The sequence below is a fragment of the Apteryx rowi genome, unplaced genomic scaffold (genome assembly GCF_003343035.1).
Source record: "Apteryx rowi isolate R43461 unplaced genomic scaffold, aptRow1 scaffold_2161, whole genome shotgun sequence".
In the NCBI taxonomy this organism is placed as follows: Eukaryota; Metazoa; Chordata; class Aves; order Apterygiformes; family Apterygidae; genus Apteryx; species Apteryx rowi.
Window position 1 is genome coordinate 5896 of NW_020448488.1, and position 2117 is coordinate 8012.

The 2117-nt window shown below is 64.1% G+C and overlaps 1 protein-coding gene across 1 annotated transcript in view; it reads left to right on the top strand.

Annotated features, from left to right (window-relative positions):
* The window catches only part of THOC6 (THO complex 6), a gene marked incomplete at its 5' end in the record, with an annotated part of 2819 nt that extends 2357 nt beyond the window's left edge, over positions 1–462 (top strand). The window contains one exon of the mRNA XM_026064427.1: positions 379–462. Coding sequence (XP_025920212.1) covers positions 379–462 — 84 coding nt within the window. The remainder of the gene's footprint in view (positions 1–378) is intronic.
* Positions 463–2117: the final 1655 nt, after the last annotated feature.

Genomic DNA, 2117 nt, shown 5'->3' on the forward strand with positions numbered 1-2117 from the left:
AAATGGGGGGGTGGGAGGGACCATGAGGGAGTGGGAGGGGCCTGGGAGTGGGAGGGGCCTCAAATAGGCTGTGGGAGGAGCTAGGAAAGAGCAGGGGGGTTAAAGTAGAAGGGGTTGGGCAGTGGGAGGGGCCTAATTGGGGAGTGGGAGGAGCTAGGCCAGGTGGGAGGAGTTAGGAATGGAAGGGTGGAGTGGGAGGGGCTACAAGTGAGGGGGAGGGGCCTGATGGTGGGGGCAGCTGGGAGTGGGTGGGACCTGGAGCAGCAGAGGTGGATAAAGGAATGGGAGGGGAGGAGCTTGGGAGTGGGAGGGGCCTGGGTAAATGGGGTGGGGCCTAGGCCTGTGGGCGGAGCCTGACACCTCCCTCCCCCCCGGCAGGTGCTGACGGCGGCCGGGAGCAGCCCCAAAATCGACGTCTTCACGAACCTGGGCTACCGGGCCTTCTCGCTGGCCTTCGCCTGAGCCCAGTGCATCCCAGTACATCCCAGTACATCCCAGTTCGCCCCGAGCTGGGCTACCGGGCCTTCTTGCTGGCCTTCGCCTGAGCCCAGTGCATCCCAGTATGTCCCAGTACGTCCCAGTGCACTCTGAGCTGGGCTATGGGGCCTTCTCGCTGGCCTTTGCCTGAGCCCAGTGCATCCCAGTATGTCCCAGTACGTCCCAGTGCCTCCTGGGATGGGCTACAGGGCCTTCTCGCTGGCCTTGGTGTGAGCCCAGTACGTCCCAGTGCATCTCACTGTGTCCCAGTTGCCCCCCGGGCTGGGCAGTGGGGCCTTCCCACGTGCCGATTTCAGAGCCCAGTGCTCCCAGTACCTCCCAGTTCCTCCCAGTCCCCCCAGTTTATTACATGCTCTATGGGTTTTTTTTGTCCATTGTCACCTGTGGTCATTGAAGCGGCCGCGGCAGTGGCACGGGGACGGGATGGGATGGGGGGGACGAGGGACATGGGATAGTGATGGGGGACATGGGGGACGTTGACGGGGGACATGGGGAGCATGGGGCAGCAAGGGGGACACGATATTGGGGACAACGAGGGGGACACGTGGCTTTTGGGGACGTTGCAGACGTTGAGGGGACGTTGGGGACATCAGGGACGTCAATGGGAGACCTTGGGGATGGTGACGGGGACATTGGGGACACTGAGGGGGACATGTGGCTTTTGGGGACTTTGGGGACGGTGATGGGGGCCACTGCCAAAAGCAGCAGGGGAAGGAAACGGCCCTGAAGGAGCCTCAGAACAACCGGAAACGGCCAAAAGGGCCCCAAAACGGGTCCGAAGGGGCCACAAAACAAAACCAAAACTCTGAAAACAGACTGGGACTGTCCCCGAATGGCCCAAAACAGCCTCAAACGGCCCCAAAGGGCTTCAACGGGCCATGAAACGGAAACAGCCTGGGACCTCACAAAATGGGCCCAAAGGGCTCTGAAAGAGACCCAGAGTGGCCCCAAACCCCTGGAAACGGCCCCAAAAGGCCCTGGAAGAGCCCCGGGAAGCGTCGAAACCATTTTAAACAGCCCCAGGCGGCCTCCAAGGGCCGGAAAGGGCCCCGAAACAGCCGGAAATGGCCCCAAAACGGGCTGAAACAGCCCCGGGGAGCCTCAAAATGCCCCAAAACGGCCTCAAAACGGTGTCCATGTCCCCCCAGCCCCGGCAGCCCGGACGCCTGGGCCCTCTTCCCCCCCTCCCCCCCCAGCGACAGCCACACGGAGCCCCGGGCGCGCGGGTTTATTGGGAACACAGAGGGGGACACGCAGGGACACCGGGGGGGACGCGGGGGGACGCGGAGCTCAGGCCAGCGCCGCCGCGGGGGTCTCGCTCCTCGTCCCCTCCATGTTCTCGTAGGAGTCGGCGTCTGCGGGTGGCAGCGGGGTCAGAGCCACCGTCCCCCGGTGTCCCCCATGCCCCTGTCCCTGAGTGTCCCTGTGTGTCCCTGTGCCCTGGTGTCCCTGTCCCCCCATGACTCCATCCCCCGGTGTCCCCTGTCCCAGCGTCACCATCCCCTCAGGGGTCCATGTCCCCAACCCCATCCAGGTGTCCCCATCTGGGTGTCCCCATTCGGGTGTCCCCATCCCTGTCCCCATGTCCTGGTGTCCCCATCCTGGTGTCCCCATGTCCC